At 37.1% G+C, this 20186-nt stretch overlaps 1 protein-coding gene across 1 annotated transcript in view; it reads left to right on the top strand.

Moving 5' to 3' along the window:
* Positions 1 to 20186, top strand: part of Cntn3 (contactin 3) — a 380871-nt gene that overhangs the window by 308082 nt on the left and 52603 nt on the right. The window contains exon 13 of the mRNA XM_042273722.2: positions 750 to 925. Coding sequence (XP_042129656.2) covers positions 750 to 925 — 176 coding nt within the window. The remainder of the gene's footprint in view (positions 1 to 749; positions 926 to 20186) is intronic.

Raw genomic sequence — 20186 nt, 5'->3', positions numbered from 1 at the left:
AAGGTGTAAGAGACCGAAATTTTACCACTGGATATTAAGGCACCATGTTTCCTGGGGACCCTGATGGTTTAGGTCAAATGAGGGACCAAAAGCTAGAATAGACTGGGTTGAAGAGGTAATATCCTAAGTTAGTTTACTCTCTATATACAAACAGTTCTTTGATGAGTTTTGTTGTCCCAGAGTAAAATGCTAAAAGAAACAGTGGGAAGGTAGGGCTGAGAGAAGTTGAATTCATTATCAATGGAAAGTATCTTAGCACTGAAGAAAATCAACCATAAGCCAGTGTTTCGGCATGGTGTTCCTCTCACGATTTGTCTTCCAAATCAGTAAACAAGGACAATTTGAGCTTATTTGCATTTTGGTTTGAATACATTTGCTACTCATTGAAGATTTGTGAAAACAGGGAGATTCCTATTTCTACCCTTGTATTTCACAAAACTAGGAAACTAAGGTGAATGGATTTTGTCATTAGAGTAAGTTGTTTGCAGAAGAGTTTCTGCTCTGAACATATATCTTCTACACACTCATATATCTTAATTCTCTTAAGAAAAATTTGTGAGGCCAGTAAAATATAGTATAATTTTACATGAAGATGCCACTTTAATCATGAAAACTTTTAATCACATAGGTGTATATATACTCACGCATATACAAACATAAGCATTCTAACCCAGATGAACAATCTGCCTATAAAAATTGCTTTCATCGCCATTAAAATTTTGTTTATTCATAATTTGTCCAATCAATAGAACCAACGAGAATAATTTTGGCTCCTTCTAACATGGATGTTGCTGTTGGTGAGAGCGTCATTTTACCCTGCCAGGTGCAGCACGACCCCCTGTTAAACATTATGTTTGCCTGGTATTTCAATGGAGCCCTTACAGACTTTAAGAAAGATGGATCCCATTTTGAGAAAGTCGGTGGGGTAAGTTATACTACTTTTCTGATATTCTTTTTATTATATGGGACTATGATAATTTTTTAATAATAATTTAATAATTATTTTTTAATAATAATTCTCTTAAAAAATATCCAGTACTCAGACAACACATAGAAATGCTTGTCAAGTTGGTGAATTTGGCTACTGGCTTCTAGTCTGGTCTAATTACATTTTTGTTAACCACTAGAAACATTTCCTTCAACCTATTACTACAATTAGAATTAGTTCATTCTCTATTTATATTTAATATTATTCCTCATAACATTTTTGTGGTTGGTATGTATTGCGAGTATTTTATTTTCAAATAGCCAATTTGTGATGCAATGGGAGGTAGCTTTGTGTTACTAAGTAGTTCATCTAGATGCCATAGTAAATGCAAAACCAAAAGCAATCTTTGCAGATTCATTGGACATTAGTTATAAGGCTCTTCAGTGCACGGGTATACGAAATCATGATTTGAAAAGTGTAATATTCTCTGAGTCATGGAGAGAATGGGTAGAGGAGCTTCAAGGCCTGAGCTCATCTATTTGTCTCTACGATGCAAATACTCTCAGATGTCCTCTTCCTTTCTGTCTCATTTGTGATATGTCCAAGGTAGAAAAAGTATGAATTTCAAGGAAAAGTTAATAATTGAAGCATGACTTAGAAGTGGGTTCATACTGAATTGAAAGGCTAACCAAAGACTCATAATTGGATGGATATCTGTGAGCTCAGTTGAGCAATGCCAGGCTTGTTGATGATTTCTGGGGCCCATTGACCCTGAAGAGGGTCATTCTATTTGGAAAGATGTCAAATCTGAGCCTTATATTTATAACTTACTGTTTAGGCATCACTAAAGTAGACAACCACACAATGGCCAACTCAATGATATTTCTTTGACAAACGTTTCTTGTTTAATACATACATATGGGTACAAAGCCGTATTATATTTCAGGCTTCTATGCTACTTCAGATGATTCTTCTTGTGACTAAACTCTGTCTCCCTAAAAGGTCTGTATAAATCTTAGAGCCCAGTACTTTAGAACATAACCTTGTCTGGAACTAGGACTATTGTAGAAATATTCATTAAATTAAGATGAGGTCACCTTGGAGTGAAATGGGGCTTCATTTAATACAATTGATGATCTTACAAAAACAGTGCAGTTTGGATAGGGATACACAAAGAAAAGAACACCATGGAAAGACAGACAAGAAGGAGTAAATGTCATGTGATAGTGGAAACAGTGATGTCCCTACAAAGCATTGGATACCTGGAACCCCAGGAGCTAGAAGAGGTCAGAAGACATCAACCCCTAAGGATTCTGAAGGGAACATGGCCCTGTGTGCAATCTTGATTGAAGACTTGTGGCCCACAGAATTGGAAGAGGACATATGTCTCTTTAAGTCACTGTTGATGTTTTTGTTGTTATTATAGCAACCCTAAGAAACTAAAGCATATAGAAGAAAAATAATTAAATGTAATGTTAGATAACAAGGCACAAGTAAGACTAGATTGAGTACCATTTCTGTTTTCCATCATCTGGTTTTATTTAGTTGGAGAAGGACTAATTTTCTAATTGTTCTCCCTGTTTCAAGGCTTTGAGGATATTTTCAATTGCTAAAGCACTCAGCATTCCTTTTCTCATTCCTTCAAATGCCCACTTGAAAATGATCACCCATGTCTTCCACAGCAACAGGAAAAACATGTGCTGACATTCTCAAATTAGCATTCTCCTGCATTCTGAGTCCCTTGATATAATGCCTAAGGTTGTGAAGAGTCTTGAGAAGAATAAATACCTCTAGTTACTTTCATAATGACCCATTATCCAGTTTAGAAAAGAATTTTCTAAGCAAGTTCTCCTGGTTTAAATTCTTAAATGACGGATTCAATTTGAAACACTAGTTAATTCTGCTATGTCATAAAATTGTTTGTGATTTATCATCTGGATCTTAATCTGTTGCAATATTTTATCCAATACAAGACCCTCTGTGTTAGCTACTGCTAAATAAACATGGATTGAGACATTCCAAATCTAAAGCAGTTTGATGGTAATGTGCAGATATGCTTAAAGGCTCAACTGGATAGCTGTTACTTGTGTAAGATGAACTCAGAGTTAAGAACATTCGAGTTGATAATGTAATTTAATTCTCCTGATTGGCACAGCACGAATGGTTTGTGCAGAGGACATAAAGTCATCTCTGGGAAGAGTTAAGTGTCTCAAACGTGAAATTTTATAAATTAATGCAATCACTTGCCACTTTTGTTCCTTCTACAACATGGAAGTTCATGGCCTATGATTTTTTTTTATTGACTTGTACTATTAGAAACTTAATATCCTCACATCAGTATAAAACAGTAAGCCATACAAAATGGCATTGCCCTTAAGCACAAACAATTAAGTAAATCAGTTTTCTGTTGCATGGGAAGGAAATTACATGGCAACCCTTGTCCTCTGATTTTGTATTCAGTGCAGCATACACAATAATACCTAGACTGTCTGCCTCCCTCCCTCCCCAACCTCTCTCTCTCTCTCATATATTCATAGATACATTCTTTGTTTTAAAAAACAGCAAAATGTGAGCAAAAAAGCAGGTGAGTGGAAGAGGTGCCTAAGGAAGGTTTATCACCTAAGAGTCATGTTGCCAGTGGATGGGATAGTTTAAGTTACAGGAAAATTGACTCATGTCTTTCAACCAAATGATTCAGCTGTTTGCTTTTGGGACTACATTAGATATTGGGAACTCAATATTTATTTAAAAAAAGAAAAAATAAAGCCCAGATAATGTTCATATGTCAGCAGGCTCTGCCACTGTTACTATAGATTAGAATACTAAATCAAAGCATTATAGAATACCAGTCACAGCTTTCTGCAATGTCAGAATAATGCATTCAGAAGAACTTATTAAGCCAAATATCAGAAGCAAAATTGCAGCAAAAGAAGAGAATGTATCCAAATATATGCTTCAATCTGTGCCAATAACACAAACAGAAGTTGCATCATCCAATGATTTTAGTATTTGTTGTGTTCCCCCCTTCCATGAGATCTTGAAGGCATTGGTTTCTCTATAACAGTTGTTCTCTCTTTTTCTAGCTGTAGCAAGATAGCTTCCTATATTTTGTATACATACAAATAATGTATATGCCCATACATGGTCACTTATGCTTCATGTATGGAGAGTTAGAAGAGACACAGCCTAGCAATATGATGTGAGATAACATTCTATCAATCTCATTTTTAACTTCAGATTTCACCCTATGCATGCACTCAGAAAAAGTGAATGACTTTTTATCCCAGTAATACCCGTGTATTTCTTGCCTTACATTTAAATAGATGTCAGCTTCCTCTGAGCAGAACAGACAGCCCAAAGGCCAAGAAGAGCAAGAGAATATTGTGGGCAGGTATCTGAAAAATCCATAGGGCCTACCTTTTAGGAACATTCAAGGATATTTTTGGTTTGCTTAAAACCTGAAATTTTGGAGTTAAGACATTATATCAGGACATTCTACAAATAGAACCTTTTAAAACTAGACACAGTAGTTATTCACTATACATTCACTGTAAGATGCTCCGAGACATATATATGTGTGTGTGTGTGTGTGTGTGTGTGTGTGTGTGTGTGTGTGTGTGTGTGTGTGTGTGTATTTCAATAAACCCTTATGTGGCCCAGGTGCTTTAGAAATGAAGGATGTCTAGAACCAAACAGAACAGCTTCACGAACATTTTTGTGGAACTGGCTCTGTGATGAATTTGGATGTATATGGATAAAAGTCCCTGGAAGCAGGAAGGAGAGCAGTGACAGCCAATCTGCCATTCATTTAACTGGCTCACTTCACTGTGACTTATTCCCCACAGGCCACAATCTCACTGTGCTTACAGCCGCTACCTGTGAGCTTAACGCTTGATCGATTCTCCTGCTCTCAGTAGTAGATAAGTTTGTGTTTCATCTTGGTCTTTTCTGTGTGGTAATATGACATGGTTGCTCGGCCTTAATTAACTTCATTGAATTGCTTGGATATGAAAACAGTGGTTATTTTCAGTGTAAACCTAGATATGTAAAAAATATGTGGCTCTTCAATACCAAGGTAAACACATTTATTCCACAGATTATTCAATATGACGTTCCAGTGTTTAAAACATATGTGTTTAAACAGCATTTAAACTCTCATAAGTTTTATGTATGATCCTATTTCAAAGTTTTAGCTTACTTGAAAGGATCATTAAGAGAATGCACCCACATGCCAGAAACCCCATCCAAGGACTGAGGAATCTGGATGCAGACATCCAAGGCAAGGCCCCGGGTGGAGCTCGGGGAGTCTAATTAGCAAGAAAGAGGAGGGTTTATATGAGCAAGAATTGTTGAAACCAAGGTTGGATAAAGCACAGGGACAAATAGCCAAACAAATGGAAATACATGAACTATGAACCAAAGGCTGAGGGGCCCCCAACTGGAGCAGGCCCTCTGAATAGGTGAGACAGTTGATTGGCTTGATCTGTTTGGGAGGCATCTAGGCAGTGGTACCAGGTCCTGTGCTCATTGCATGAGTTGGCTGTTTGAAACCTGGGGCTTATTCAGGGATGCTTGGCTCAATCTGGGAGGAGGGGACTGGACCTGCCTGGACTGAGTCTACCAGGTTGGTTTTTGTCCTGGGGGGGGGTGAAGGCTTTGCCCTGGAGGAAGTGGGAATGGGGGGGTGGGCTGGGGAAAGAGGAGGGGGGCAGGAGGGGGGAGAACAAGGGAATCCATGGCTGATATGTAGAACTGAATGATATTGTAAAATAAAATAAAAGAAAAAAAACAAAAACAAAAAAATAAAAAGTAAAAATAAAAATAAAAGAGAATGCACCCAGAAATGAGTAGAAATCCACCAGGGAAATGGCTCTAATTTCCATGTTCATACTCCATGAGGCATAGTACTAACCATAATGTGCCTTGGGGTTAGAAACTTAGGACTTCCCAAACACTGTGTGAAGTAAGGCATCTGCATCTTGATGTTCAGTTATTTCTATAACTCAGCCTTTATCTATCCACTTAAGAAGAGGTCCACCACCTGCTTAGAATGCCACTGGTAATTCAACTTCTATCTCTTAAGTAAATCGCTTTCCAAGATGAACAGTCAGTTCCATCTTCTGGTATAAGTAATACCTTGTGGGATAAATTTAAATTCACACAAAGATAAGAAAAGGAATCCAAGCAATGTGCAGTGCATTGTATTAAAACCCTTAAGACAGCCGTGTCCCAATAAAATAGCCATAACTCTAAAGTTGTGAAGGTCATTTTTATCAGACCCAAAACTCAGAGATCATTGTAGAAGAGGGGTCAGAAAAGTTATAAGGCCAGAGGCAGTGAATGACTTTTAAAAAAGGATGTCTTCTAGACAAAGCAGGACAGACTGACTTATGAACTCACAGAGGTTGTGATGGCATGCACAAGACCTGTGCTGCCTCAAGCCAAACCAAATCCCAGTAAGGAGAGCCTGACAACTGATTCCTCATCAAGAAGCTGTTGGCAAGTGAGAGCTGCTGGAAGGGGGAAAGTCAGTTTTCTCTAAAAATGGATCTTCTCATCAAGTTGAGCATGCTTCACTGTGTGGCTGTCTACCCAAGAATATATGGGCAGCACAAGTTAGACTTTACGGGTGGAAGAGGGAGAGAGAGAAAGAGAGAGAGGTAAAGAGAGAGACAGAGATGGGTGACTAGGAAATGGGGTGGTAGATCTGGAAGGAGTTAGGGGGAGGGACTAAAAATGACAAAAACATGGCCTATGAAATTATCAAAGTACCAGTAAAAATATATATTTTTAAAAATAAAATAATGTGAAGGAACATGTGCAAATATTTAGTAAAAAATGACAAAAAGGGGAAAATAACAAAAGGATAATGTCAAATAAGGAATAATTCATAGCAATTTTTTACAATGTAATTTTACAATGTTATTTTGAATTAACTAAAACATGGGTGAGAGAGAGGAAAGCTAATACAAATAACAGAAATTATTAAATCAACATATATTAAAATAGTAACAACAGTTGTTTTCATCTGAACGGCTGAGTACCAAGCAGATGCCCGGAACTTGAGACTGTGTGTCTTAGCAGTTGGTATATTCCCAAAGAGGCTTTGTCATGCCAGAGAGACCAAGAGTCCAATATTTGTTCATGTGATGGAGCTGGGTCACAGACTGCTAATGAAATCCTTGAAGGCTCACTGAGATCCTTTGGTACTGAGTCAGCGGTGGACTCTGGAAACACTGGTTCTGATGTCAGAGAGATAATCAACCACAGCCTGAACAGGGGAGATCAACTTCGAAACAGAGGGAAAGCCAAGTGTGCAAGAGAAGAGAAACGTACCTTCTGCCAGTCTGTCTTTAGCTGAGCTGCTACCTGAAGATGTTGGGATGTGTCTATCCACATCAGTGAAGGGGACCCTGATGATTCTTCAGCTGAGGCTCCCTGCTCATGTGATTTGAAGTTGAGGATGTTGACCATAAAACCAAGCAATCCAGCAGGCTTATGCTAACTAAACTGACAGATGACCACCTGATGGGAAAAAACAGAGGGAGGGACACTAAAAACCTGCAAACTGCTGCAAAAGTAGCAGCTGAGAACAAATAAGACTCCTTTACTTGAGGAAAGAGATAGTATAGAATATCGCAATGTTTGCCTATTACAGTGGTACAGTTTTATCTTGGGCAGCGTCATAACTTCAATAATTACTTACATTTTTTTTTAGAAAATGATGAGTTCAGAAACATGCTTTATCCCTGAAAATATTTAAGAGCTTTATGTATGCTTATCATTCCCTATACCCCCAACATTATTAAATTCCAATTTTACATATTCTGTTATTTTTTTAAAAGACATTGAGTCAAATTTATGTTGCCAGTATGCTCTGCTACATGGCTATCCCTGAATAGTGATTTTTATTGAGTTTTAGAAAAATAATGTGACATCTCTGGGAAAAGATATATGTCAACAGAACTGTACCCAGGGTCAAGATGTAAAAGACCTCCACAGCCACCATCACCTTCCACTTGGTGCTGTAATAGACAGGGAGGGATGGCACCCAGACACTGAAGAATACCAGCATGCTGAAAGCCAGGGCCTTGGCTTCATTGATGGTGTCAAGTAATTTTCTGACCAGGAAAGCCACAGTGACGCCCTCTAGGACCAGAGAGCTCAAGTGTCCCAGAACACAGTGGGATCTTCTTACACACAGTGATGATGTGGCCATGTTCTGCGTATACACATACGTAAATAAAGAGAGCAGTTGTCTTCAACAGCATTCCACAGAGAGTAAGTTGGATCAGTACACAGAAGAGAATGATGAACTTAGCTGCTCCTGATATCAGCAATGACCTCATCTTCCTTCCTGGGCCAGTGAGATGAAAAGCTATGATCACAATAATGCTTTTAGCCAACACAGTGGAGACACACCAACCACATGCAGTCTGTTGCAGGATGCAGGTGACAGTATAGGAATGTCCGGTATGAACAAGGGGCAGGGAAAGCAAAATTTGAGGGAGATAAGCCATGTGCAGTTTGGTTATTCACCTTTACAATTGGAGTCTCAAATTAAAAAAAAAAAAAAAAAAAAAAAGCTTCTCTTTGGAAATGTGCCTTTGCACGGTGAAGTTATATAAGAAACCATAGTGCCCCAAATAACATACAACTAAAATATACAATGGCAAAAGCAAGCAAAGAGGTAATGAAAAACGAAATCAACGCCTTTAATCCCAGCACTCGGGAGGCAGAGGCAGGCGGATCTTTGTGAGTTCGAGGCCAGCCTGGGCTACCAAGTGAGTTCCAGGAAAGGCGCAAAGCTACACAGAGAAACCCTGTCTCGAAAAAACCAAAAAAAAAAAAAAAAAAAAAAAAAAAAAAAAAAAAGAAAAACGAAATCAGTGTGTAGAAGCTCTGAGTCAGTCTTACTCTTTCAAATGCTGAAGATCAATTTGTCAAAAATATAAATAGACAATTTGATCCTGTGAATAATTGAAGTGCTATGCTCGCAAAAATCACCTTACATGTAGACAATATCATGTTCCTTTGCAGTTTTTAAACTCTCTCTAAAGTTTATCTTAGAAAAATAATAAAAACTAATATATGGAAATAGAAAAATATGGAAATCTTATGAAATTAATGTGATCTCAAAGGCACTAAGTGATATCTAAAAAGAATTAATGTAACGAAGAAAGAAAAACATTATCATTAACCATGAGGAGGACAGTATAAGAGAGAAAAGAACAGTTGCTAAAAAGAGAATACTATGCTCGTCATCTCTGTAAAACCCAGTTAGAGCTAAAACAGTAGAAATTATCTAAATTGGCATTTAATTAACTTAAACTACTCTATGTGACTACAGTAAATTCATTGGCTTTTTTTCAATAAATCGATAGATATTTATGTTTTTATGTAAAGTATATGGCAACAAAAATGTAAATATTCCCTATTTATTTTATGAAGGCTCATGCTTTGCATATGTGTGCTTTTGCACTGTGTGCTTTTGTGTGTGCGTGCAAGTGTTATGGGTGATCACACTCATATGTGTGCATGTTAGAGAAAGTTGGCAGGTGATATTGGGAATTTTTCTTGATCATTCTGCCACTTATTTATTTAGGCAGAGTCTGTCAGTCAAACCCAAAGCTAGCTAGTCTTACAGGCCAGCTTGCTCTGGGATTCTCCTGTCTCTGTCTTCCAAAGGTTTCAGTTATATATGGAGCAGTCTATGCATCTGACATTTACATGGTTTCTGGAGAACCGAAATCCATGCTACGCTTGCATGGCAAATGCTTTGTCCACTGAGCCACACACACACACACACACACACACACACACACACACACACACACACACGTACACACACACATACACACACATGTACACACACATATATACATGTACATATATTACACATATATACATGCATACATACATACACACACATACACTTCCAGATGACTTGTTTATTGTCAAGAACTATTTTCAATCTGTCAATGAATGATGACTATTAAGTTGAAAAAAAAAGTCAGTTTGAGGTATATGTCCACTAGGTAAGAATTTTGTTTTGTTTGTGAATATTAAGAAATGAAATTCATGCTTGTGTACATCAGATTTGTGTGCATATTCTCTGTTTTGAAACCTTTCACACACACAAATACACACACACACACACACACACACACACACACACACACACACACACATACACTCAAGTTCTCTTTTTCTGTCTCTCCCCCCACCTCTATCTCTCAGTCCCTGTGGCTAAATCCTGTCTGTTAGTATTGGCTTCATCACTTTGTCCTTTTTTAAAAATTTTTTTCTTTATTTGTTTTTTATATTTTATAATTTAATTTAATTTTACATATCAGCCACGGATTCCCTTGTTCTCACCCCTCCCTCCCCCCCCTTACCCCCAGTCCACCCCTCATTCCCATCTCCTCCAGGGCAAAGATTCCCCTGAAGATTGAGTTCAACCTGGTAGATTCAGACCAGGCAGGTCCGGTCCCCTCTTTCCAGGCTGAGCCAAGTGTCCCTGTATAAGCCCCAGGTTTCAAACAGCCAATTCATGCACTGAGTACAGGACTCGGTCCCACTGCCTGGTTGCTGGTTGTGGTGGCACCTTCTCCTTCTTACAAAGACTTATCATTCTATCTTTTCTTCTATTAAAATGTGGGAACTTAGTTTTATTGACTTGCAAGATGCACTTACTTGTTCTGAATTTTCTTTATGTACTTTTTGCTGATTCACAAGGAATATCTCACATGTATATCAATTTTCCATCAACTTTGTATTTTATGTCATTCATAAAAAGGCTTCTCATTTACATTTAATCAAACACATCTAAACATTTCTTTACCAAGATTTTTCATAACTCTTCTAGGGTTGAGTGGGCTCCAGAGAAAATATTTTAGGATCAACATTTAGAGAGTTACAAATGAAAATTATGAGGTGTTAGAAATTATATGCTTTGCAGAGAGACTTTGAGAGAAATCAAACACTTAAGGGGATTTTTCTGGGGCATTTCACTCTGGATTTCATTGCATTTCCCCATAGTAAAATCACATCACTTAACAGTTCTTAGGGCTTGACTGATATGAATATTTGTTATTGATCTTAGGGCATACTGATAATTTTACTATTGGACACACTCTCAGCTTCAGTAAATTGGAAATTATATTCACTGTGGCAGAGATATTTTTGCATATTTTTATGTATGATATACTTACTAGCCTATTAAAATCTGGATGCAATAATACACAAGTATTTTAAGTTTTATAAAATTTGAGGAGTCAATAATAATTTATTTGCTAATGTTTACAGTTTTTGATCCTCTTTTTTATAAAATTCAACACTAGGAATATGCGGCTTGCCAAATACAAAACTAAATGTCACCTTTGATATAGAAGCCAATGTTCCCTGGAAGAGCTACATGTAGTTTGCAATATTGTTTGGTTTCTTTGTTTGTTTGTTGTTTTGTTTTGTTTTGTTAGCATAGAAGGATCACATATGTTTATGAGAACATCCTATAGTAGGAGAGCAATGTCTAAAATAAGGATGTCTCTAATAAATTCAATGGTGAAATAGATTCTACCAAATCAAGACAAAAATATTCTGTGCTATTTATTGTTTTACATGTTTGGAATTTTCTTATCAACTTCATTGACAAATAAACTTAAGTGTTGTCAATAACCACAATCAAACTGATATACTTTTCAAAATCTTCCTATTACTCCTGACTATTATCTGTCTCTGAATATTTACAGTCTAGGCTTTTCATTTAAATTAAATCATATAATATATGGACTTTGTGACTGGTGGATTTTGTAACTTACAAGCTTTATTTAATAGCAAATTTAGGGAAAAATTATAGCAAAATTAAGGGAAAGTAGAGTCTCTGTATGCTCCACATAAATACATGCAATCCTCTTCACCAGCATCTGTGGTGATATATTGTGTCCCCAAATATATTGTGTACACTAATAAAACTTATCAAGGGTCAGAGAAAAAAACAGCCACTAGATAGACATAGAGGCCAGAAAATGGTGGCACATACCTTTAATTCTAGCATTCAGGAGGCAGAGGTCCATCTGATCTCTCTGAGTTCAAGGCCACACTGGGAACAGAGCCAGGCGTGGTGGCATACACCTTTAATCCCAGCACTTGAAATCTCATGTCCTGCGTGGAAAAGACACATTCCTCTAATCCCAGAAAGTGATGGCAGGAAGCAGAAAGGTATAGAAGGCATGAGGACTAGGAACTAGAGGCTTTTTAGCAGCAGTTCAGCAGAGACACTTTTGTGTGTGAACTCAGAGGCTTTCAGTCTGAGGAAACAGGATTGGATGAGGAGTTGTCAAGGTGAGGTTGGCTGTGGCTTATTCTGTTTCTCCGACCTTTCAGCATTCAGCCCAATAGCTGGCTCTGTTTTTTTTTTTTTTCTTAATTAATAAGACCATTTAGCAATTTGTGTTACAAGCATCCCTCACCAGAATTATTGGGATAGTTGTGATAGTTGATGGGATGTAATTGGTACATTATTATGACCCCAAGTTTATAATCTATACTTAAGTTCACTCAACATTGTATACTCTAGTCCGACAAATGTATAATGATGTGGTCGGTTATCATAGTTTCATTTTCTATTGCTATGATAAAATACATTGACAAAAGCAGTGAAGGGGAGAAAGGGTTTATTTTAGCCTAAAATTCCAGGTTATAGTTCATCCCTTTAGAGAAATCACAGCATCAAGATCTCAACACAACTGGTCACATTATATCTATAGTTAGAACAAAAAGCAATGTGTGTGTGCATGCATGTATTCAGCTCACTAGCCCCTTGCTCCTCACCCTCACCTAAGGAATAGTGCCACCCAGAATAGATGGGTGTTCTCATCTCAATTATGTGAAGATAATCCCTGCAGACTTGCCCACAGGCCAACCTAATCTAGGCAGTCTTCATTGAGACTTTCTTTTAAGTGATGCTAGATTGTATCAAGTTAACAATTAAAACTCACTTCCACATATGTGTATACCATTTTCATATTGTACAGAAGGGTTTTAATGCCCTAAGGAAAGGTCTGTGGTTTGCCTAATCATCTTCTTTCCTCTCTAACTTTCGATAACCTATATCTCTTTTCCATTCTCCAAGGTTTTGTCTTATCAAGGATGCCATGTATTTGCTATCAGTTGTGTCTAGCCCCTTTTAAATTAGGTTTTCTCAGTTACTAGTATCCATTTAAGGTAAATTTATGTTTTCTCATGGTTTCATGTTTCATTTCTTCTTATCATCAATATAATATGCCACTCTCCATATATAACCGGCCAGTTATTCATTCCTCTACAAGAGGTTATCTTAATCACTTCATTATTTGGGCATTTATGAATAAAGTTGGTATAAACATCCATGAGCAGGTGTTTGTGTGGACATAAATTTTCAATTTATCTGGTTAAATACCAAGAAGTGTATTGGCTGCATCTTATCACAAGACTGTACTTACATTTAAGAAAATTTCTTAATGCCTTCCAAGTGGTTATACCAAGATCAGTGACCAAAATTTGCTACTTTTTCTCCAGCTGTAATGATGCTACATATTCTTAGTATTCTGAATAAGCATGTACTGTCTTTTATCTGTTTTAATTCAAAATTTCCTAATAACAATCAATGTTGAATCTATTTGATATACTTACTTATAACTTGTACATTTTCTTGTATGAGATGTTTGTTCTATGTTCATTTATTGATTGAGTGGCTCCTTTCCTTTTTGTAGAGTTTTGTGTGTTCTGCATAGAAGTCCATCATCATTAAATCTGGCAGATGTTCTCCACAGTCCATGGTGTGACTTTGCATTCCCTTGATATGTTTCAGATAAGGACTATCCACATTGATCATATCCATCAGCCTTTTGTTTATGAATAGTGCTTCTGCTGCTGTTCCCATAAAGCCTTTGCCATACCCTGGGTCATCTAGATTTTATCCTATGTAACCTTCTGTGAGTTATAAATTTTTCTATTTAGAATTATGATCCATTTTGAATAGATTTTCCTGCAGAGCATAAGGCCTATGTCTGAATTCATTTCTTTTCATGTGAATATCCAGTTGTACCCATATGATGAAAAGGCTACCTTTGGTCCATTGTACTTCATTTAGGCCTTTTGTCAAATATTGGTTGACTATATTTTCTGGCTATTTCTATACTCTCTATTCTGCTCCGACGATCTTTTTGTCTGTTCTTTTACCACTTACCACCATCCTCTCTTGATTTCTGTAGCTTTAGAATAAATTTTGAGGTTGGATAATGGCAATGATCCAGTTTTTGTCCTCAAGATTTGAACTGACTTTCAGAATCTTTTGCTTTCAAATGTAAACTTTAAAAACATGTTGTTGGTGTTCACAAAATAATGTCTTAGGCTTTTGCCTGACAATGTGATCAACATGAAAACACAGATGGAAGAAGGTGACATGTAAGCTATTTCCATCTGTTATGTTCTTTAACCTCTCATCAGACTTTGCAGTTATTCCTCATAGTACTTGTGGGTATGTTGTTAGATTTAAGCCTAAGTATTCCAGTGTTTGGAGTGCAGACAGAGATAGTAAGATTTGTTATTTCAAATATCATTTGTACATTATTGGTCCATAAGAAAGAAAGAACCTCCTGTCCCACATCATTTATTAGTTCTGTGAGATTTTTTTTGAATCTTTCATATATACATATATGTTTGTGTGTGTATGTAAAATATATAAATTAACGTCTCATCTGTGACCTAAGGTTCTATTTCCTCCTTTCCATTTGAATTATTTTTTATCTTTTTTTTTTAGTTTAGCTTGATTTTTAGTAACATATTGAAGTTCAGTCATTGAAACACAGATGCATTGTTGGAAACTTGCTAATATCTGTTTAAGATTTTGGCGTATTTGTGAAGTATGGCTGCATAGTTTTCTTGTAGTGGCTTTGTCTAGCTTGTGTAATTCTAACATCATAGTTAGGAAGTGTTTCCTCTGCTTCATCTTCTAGAAAAATTGTGGAGAATTGGTGTAATTTCTTGCTATGAAGGGATATACAGAATTCACCTTTGAACCTACATCATTCTGTTATTTCTGTGTGGAGAAATTCAGATTTACTGATTCAATAATTTTATTTGATATAGGCTTATTTTGATTGTCTCTTTCCTCTTGTATAAGATTTGACAAGTTATATCTTTCAAGGCATTGGTCTTTTTCCCCTAGGCTATTGGATTTATGGGCAGAGAGTTGTTTAAAGTTCTCCTTCATTATTCTTTAACTGTCTGTGGATGCTTCGTGATGTCCTGTTTTCTATCTGGTAGTACCAGAGCATGTCTGTTTTCCTTTGTCATATTAGCATGGCTGGAGGCATATTGATAGTATGGACCTTTTCAAAGAACTGCCTTTTGGGTTTTGTTGATTTTTTATATTGATCTCCCATTTTCAATTTTACTGGGTTTTGCTCTGATATTTATTTCTTGTATTCCACTTGCTTTAGATTTAATTTGCTCTTCTGTCTCTCATTCTCTAAAGTAGAATCATAAATGATTGATTTTTATATCCTTGCTTTCAAATAAACACACTCATTGCTATAAATTTCCCCTAAGCATGGCTCTCCAGCCCACAAATTTGGTATCTTGTATTTTCATTTGCATTCACTTAAAATATTTTCATAATATTTGTTTGTATTTCTTACTTGTATTATGTAGATATATCATTTAATCACCAACAGTTTGAGGTAATTTTTCCATCTCTCTGATTTTGATTTTTAGGTGAATTCTGCTCTGGTCCCAGGGGCAAACGTTGTGTGATTCCTATACATTTAATTTTTCTTATTTTTAGTTACCAGCTTTGAGTATATGTATGTGTATGTATACTTGTGGATGCCCACATTCCATAGGGCACATGTACAGATTAGAGAATACCTTTGTGTGTAGCTGAAGCTTTCGTGGTGCTGCCTGGTCAGGACAACTCTCTCTCACCCACCAGTCCTGCAGCTGCTCGGACCCAAGTAAACACACAGAGGCTTAAATTACTTATAAACTGTAAGACCATGGCAGGCTTCTTCCTATCTAGTTCTTCTGTCTTAAATTATCCCACTTCTATAAATCTATATCTTGCCATGTGGCTGGCGGCTTACTGGTATCCTTACACCTTGCTTCTCCTGGAGGTGGCAGCTGGCAGCGTCTCCTAACTCAGCCCTCCTGTTCCCACATTTGTGGGATCATATCTCTGTTTCCAACTTTATATAAGTTCTAGGGATCAAACTTGGGCCACCAGACTTGAATGACAAGGAATTTTCCCTTCTGAGACACTTTGCCAGCCCCCTATACTTTAAAATTTATAAAGTATGTTTTACGGCCCAGAATGGGTTCTGTCGTGGTGAATTTTAATACTTGAGGTGAGAAGAATGCATTATCTGATATTGTTAGATTAAGTGATGAATAGATGCCATAAAATCCACTGGGCTGCTGCTGCTTAATTCAACTATGTCCTCTCTTAATTTCAACTTGCTAGCTATGCATTTATGATAGAGGAATATTAGAGCCTCCTAATATCATAACTGATTTGCCTTTTTTGCCTGACAGATCTATCAGATTTTTATATACATTTAATATTCTTTTCTTAAACACATAAACATTAAAGATGATTGTATCTGCTTGGGAAGTTGACACCTCCTCAGTACTTAGTTGGCTTTTCTACTCCTTGTAGGCTTCCCTGCTAATTTCCTGATCACTCCACCACAGTGGGCCCCACATAGTATTCCCACTTCCCGTTTGATCAAATATTGGGTATATCACTTAGCATCTCTGGAGCTTAAGTATGTATTCACAAATGTAATTAAGGTAAGTGTCTTATAGGCAATATATAGCTAGGTCTCATCCTTTCTTTCCATTCTATGATTTTTTTTGTCTTTTAGCTGATATTCTTAGAATATTAATATCCAAAGAGATCACTGGTAAAGCTGGATTAACATCTATGTTGTAATTACTGATTTCTATTTTATTTCATTCCCATTTTCTCTTCCATACTTTATCTTCCTTTTGTGAAACATTTCCATGATTCCATTTTCATACATTCTAAGATTATTGTTACCAACTGAATATTTGCAAACTTACTGAAATGTCTTTAATAAACTAACTGCCAAGCTATTGGTGTTAGGAAATTAGCCTTGTGAGATGCTTAGCTTGCAGAGACAGAGAGCCCTTAAAAGAGACTCTTCATCCTGATGTCTACGTTGTGAGGATGCAGAAAAAAAAGAGTACCATCTCTGACCTAGAAATTTAGCCCTTGCCAGAAACCTTAACTTTGGACTTTTCAGCTTCCTGAGAAATGAATTTCCTTTTTCATTTTAAATTCTCCATTTACTTATTTTATTAGAAGTGTGTATGCACATCTGGAGATATGCATATATTTTGCAGAACACATGTGTAGGTCTCAGATAACTTGATTACACTTTGTGGGTTGCAAGAATCAAAATCAGGTCTCTAGGCGAGATATCAAGTACCTTGAGCCAATTAGCCAACTATCTGGACCCAGATTTCTATTGCTTATGAAGTTCTCATCTCATAGTATTCTGTTGTCACAGCTCAAAGACTAGAACCTGTGTCACTTATACTTTTTTTTCATATTTCTAAGTGGTTTTCCTACAGCTGTACTATATATTTATAACTAGTCCAAACCAGTTTCGTAGTGCTGCAAGTCTACTTTCAAGTCTACTTTATAGGTAGAGTTGATAATAAAGTAGTACTTTAGAATACTTTGTAACACAAACCCTCATAGTAGAATGAAGGACCTTATCATAAAGAGCCCTGTATTTCTCCCTTTAGCCCCTTGTTTTACTGTCTTTCAGTTGACTTGCTCACGAATGTAAAAGTATACATCAGTACATATACAATCACACATATAATTTTACTCATGATCTAATGCATAGTTTCTATTAATTTAAACAAACAATAATTTGTTAAATCAATTATGAATAACAAATTTCGTTTCATTTTTTCATTTCCTACGTATATGATATGTGTGCTTGTGTTTTTGTATGTTCATGTACGTGAATGCACATGTGTGTACCTACTAGAGGTAGTTATCTAAAGGTCCAGAACCTTCCTCAATTGTTCTTCCACCTTATTCTTTGAGGTAGGGTTTCTCAGTAAAATCTAGGGCTCTGATATGACTAATCTTGCTAGCTAGTTTTGCTCTGTAGCTCCTGTCTCCACTTCCCAAGGCTGCCATTATAGGTGGCTACTATGCCCAACCTACATTTATAGTATTTATTTATTTATTTATTTATTTATTTATTTATTTATTTATTTATTTTATGTGTGTGTTTTGTCTGCATATATGTCTGTGTACCATGTGTATGCCAGGTTCTCTGTAGCTGGGGCTGCAGATGGTTGGAAACCACCATGGGGATGCTGGTGATTGAACCCAGTCCTTGGAAGTACATTCAGTGTTCTTCACCACCGAGCCCCCTCTCCCTCCCCCAATCTACATTCTTATGTGGGTTCCAGAAACCCAGCCCTCTTTCTTGTAAGGTCAACTTCTGTAACTCCTGAACCATCTCCTCAGTCCTAAGAAAACCAACTTCATTTTACCTTTACACCCACGTCATTGCTGCTCTTCTTTTTATGTAGATTTATGTTTCTGCTCCATACATATTTCTCTTCTCTCTTAAAGTGTTTAGCTTGCACTACATTTAGTATGTCCTGAGGAATTTTATTTCCTTTTCCCTTTGCAGGAAGCTTTCGCTGGGGTCAGTTGTTAAGAAGGGTGGATGCTGCTGCTGCTGCTGCTGCTGCTGCTGTTCTTACTTTTGTGACAGTGGTGATTTTCCCTAGGTCTTTGAATACTCAGTGAGTGCTCCCCTGTTCTAGTTTCTAAGAGGCAGATATAATTCATACTCACTTCTCTATAGGGAAGGAGCATAGCCCTCTACTTCCTAGCTTCCTGCAAGAGTATTTTTGTCAGTATTCTGGGGGATTAATATACTATGCCTAGGTGAGTTTTCAGTTGAGTTTTAATTTGTCTTTGGTATTTACCCTGGAAGGTGTCCTTCTTGAGTCCTGCACTGAGTGATCCCACATGCATGAGGGAGAATTTAGAGTCACTACTGTTTCAATGCTTTTCTTTCTCCTGTCTTCTCTCTCTGCTACTTCTGTTCACTGTATGTGACACTTTTTATTTGTGTGTCATAGTTCTTGAAAAATCACTTTTGTTTTCTTCCAGTCCATTTAAATTGTGTGTGTGTGTGTGTGTGTGTGTGTGTGTGTGTGTGTGTGTGTGTGTGTACACATGTACATGTCTGCCTATGGATGTATGCACCCATACTAAGCAAGTAGAAACTAGGGGATGATAAAGTGTATTTTCTCTGTTCCTCTCTGCCTTTTTCTCTTGAAACTATCACTGAACCTAGAGCCTGCAATTTTTGTCTAGGCTGAACAGCCAGCAAGCCTCAGGGATCTTCCTTTCTTTACCTCCCCACATCCCACAGAATTAGGGTTATAGGCACAAGCAGCCAAGCAAAGCTGTTTTCCTTTGGTACTGGGAATTCCAATGCAGGTCTTCATGCATGCACAGCAAGCAATCTTACTGAGCTGTCTCTGTAGCACTTTTGCTTCCATTTTATAAATTCTTTTGTTATGACCTTAAGCGTATATATTCCCTCTTGAGCTTCATCATTCTCTAATGAGCCCATGAAAAGTCATTCTTCATTTCTGCTACAGTGTTTGAGCCCTGTAACACTTCTGCCTAATTCTCATTTGTGTGTTCATATGTGTTTATTTTTATCATTGGAATCTTCAGCATATTAATCTTGTTTTCATATTGCTAGTGTGATAATTCCAATGTTCCTTTATATGCAATTCTTCAGTCTCTTCATACTGTGATTTTACCTTCTGGTATGCCACAATGATTATTGTTGAAAGATGAAAGTGTTGTATTGACAAAAGAGACAGTAATAAGCCTTTACTAATGTAGTTGTTAGTTTTAGGGGCAGGTGATGTGTTCTATAGTGTTCTATAGTTCTATGAAAGAAGGTCTCACTCTTTTGCTCATGGGCTTCACTTCCTATTTCTCAACATTTTCTTCATGTTACATGGGTCTGGATGTCTGGGGAGGAGCACAGGTTGAGTGGGTTCTGATAAACCCAAGACATCAGTCTGATGAAGCAGCGGCTCCTGAAAGCTGACACCCTTAGGAGCAGGACAGAACTCTGATATCATCCCTTGTCCCTAACCAGAAATTGGGATATTTTTCTTTCGATAATAACTG

This window comes from Peromyscus maniculatus, chromosome 3 (assembly GCF_049852395.1).
Source record: "Peromyscus maniculatus bairdii isolate BWxNUB_F1_BW_parent chromosome 3, HU_Pman_BW_mat_3.1, whole genome shotgun sequence".
Classification (NCBI taxonomy): Eukaryota; Metazoa; Chordata; class Mammalia; order Rodentia; family Cricetidae; genus Peromyscus; species Peromyscus maniculatus.
This window is presented reverse-complemented; position numbering and strand designations above follow the sequence as displayed.